Below are 1,380 nucleotides of genomic sequence, written 5' to 3'. Positions count from 1 at the left end.
AAGGCAGAGGCAGGCAGGTTGTCCCCCCCGTCTTCCAGAGAACTGTTCCTTCAGGCTTCTCCCAGGTGGCGGTACTTGGAGAGGCAAGCAAGTGCCTTGTGGGAGGATGGAGGAGTTACACACCTGGGCAAAGGCAGGAACAAGGCAGAGAGGTATTATGGAGAGAAGGGGAGGAGGCGAGAAAGGAGTGGAGGCGTGAGGCTGAGGTGTCTGTGTGGCTCTGTTGTCTCTGGGGCTGTGTCTAGCAGGGCCCACAGGTGTCCCAGAGCTTCTTGGTGTAGCGGGGCAGGACGCAAGGGCTGCAGGCGGGAGCAGCGTAGGGTCTGCCAAAGGTGCAGAGGCCCCCCGAGCCCTGCGTGGCCCCGGCCCCGTAGAGGCCCCCCAGCCCCAGGGAGCCCCCAAAGGCGGGGGCTCCGGACGAGCCCACCACGGCTTGCTGGGGGAAGGAGCTGAGGATGGGGCCGGGGAAGGTGACCACCACGGGGGGCGGCTGGATGAAGGCCGTGGAGTCGGGGCACTGGCGGGCGCACAGCTCGTTGCAGCTCTCGGCGATGGGCTGCGGGACGGCCACGCTGGTCTTTGGTGGGCACAGGTCGTAGCAAGACATCTTGCAGGGTTGGAGATTGGTTAGCAACAGGTAGAGATGGAAAAGGCTAAAAAAAAGGCAGAAGATTTATGAGATAAATCTCATAATGCTTATAGGAGTGATATTGCTATGTTGTTCTTTCCTGTGCTATAGTGTATGCTTTTTGTCAGGTTTGATGAACTTGATTAACGCTAGCTGAGCACCTAGAGGCAATTATTCTGACTGTATAAAGTCCACCCCAGGAATGACCAGACCCCCCAGATGGATCTTTCTTCTGGTCTTGCATGGATGTGTCTTAGAGTTCATGCAAACACATGTCCTGAAGAACAATTTAAGAACCTCAGTGTCATCTACCACAGAGTTCCCTGAAGTGGGAAAGCGGACCCTTGTACATTTATAGCAGAATCTTATATGTTTATCTAAAATTTTATGAAATATTAAAATAATTATCTGAAATAACAGTGTTTTCATCAGTGATTTTTAAGCTTCTATTTGGCTCAGAACACTCAGTTTTTCAGGGTTTCTGCACTCACACCCAGTCAAACCCCAAACTCAAACCCTGCATTTCCCACTGTTTTCCCTAAGAGCAGTTACAGACAGAGACAATCTAATGCTGCTCAAAATCTAAGCGTACCTATATGAATCTTCTTTACCTACTCTGATAGAGGTTCCAATTAAGAATATAGAAAGAAATAAAAAAAACCCATACTCACTAAGCTCAGCAAGGCGAATGAGCCAAAGGAAGTGTCTGGATGAACTCAGGGGCTGCAGCTTATATAGGGTTTCTCGGCATT

The 1,380-nt window shown here is 50.9% G+C and overlaps 1 protein-coding gene across 1 annotated transcript; it reads right to left on the bottom strand.

Annotated features, from left to right (window-relative positions):
* Positions 1-222: 222 nt before the first annotated feature.
* LOC104293393 (scale keratin-like) lies at positions 223-618 on the bottom strand. Its single transcript, XM_009892935.1, has one exon. The coding sequence runs from the start codon at positions 605-607 to the stop codon at positions 242-244; it is 366 nt and encodes a 121-aa protein (XP_009891237.1). The 5' UTR covers positions 608-618; the 3' UTR covers positions 223-241.
* Positions 619-1,380: the final 762 nt, after the last annotated feature.

The sequence above is a fragment of the Charadrius vociferus genome, unplaced genomic scaffold (genome assembly GCF_000708025.1).
Source record: "Charadrius vociferus isolate BGI_N301 unplaced genomic scaffold, ASM70802v2 scaffold900, whole genome shotgun sequence".
NCBI lineage: Eukaryota > Metazoa > Chordata > Aves > Charadriiformes > Charadriidae > Charadrius > Charadrius vociferus.
The sequence above is the reverse complement of the archived record's forward strand: the minus strand, read 5'-3'. Positions and strand labels throughout refer to the sequence as shown.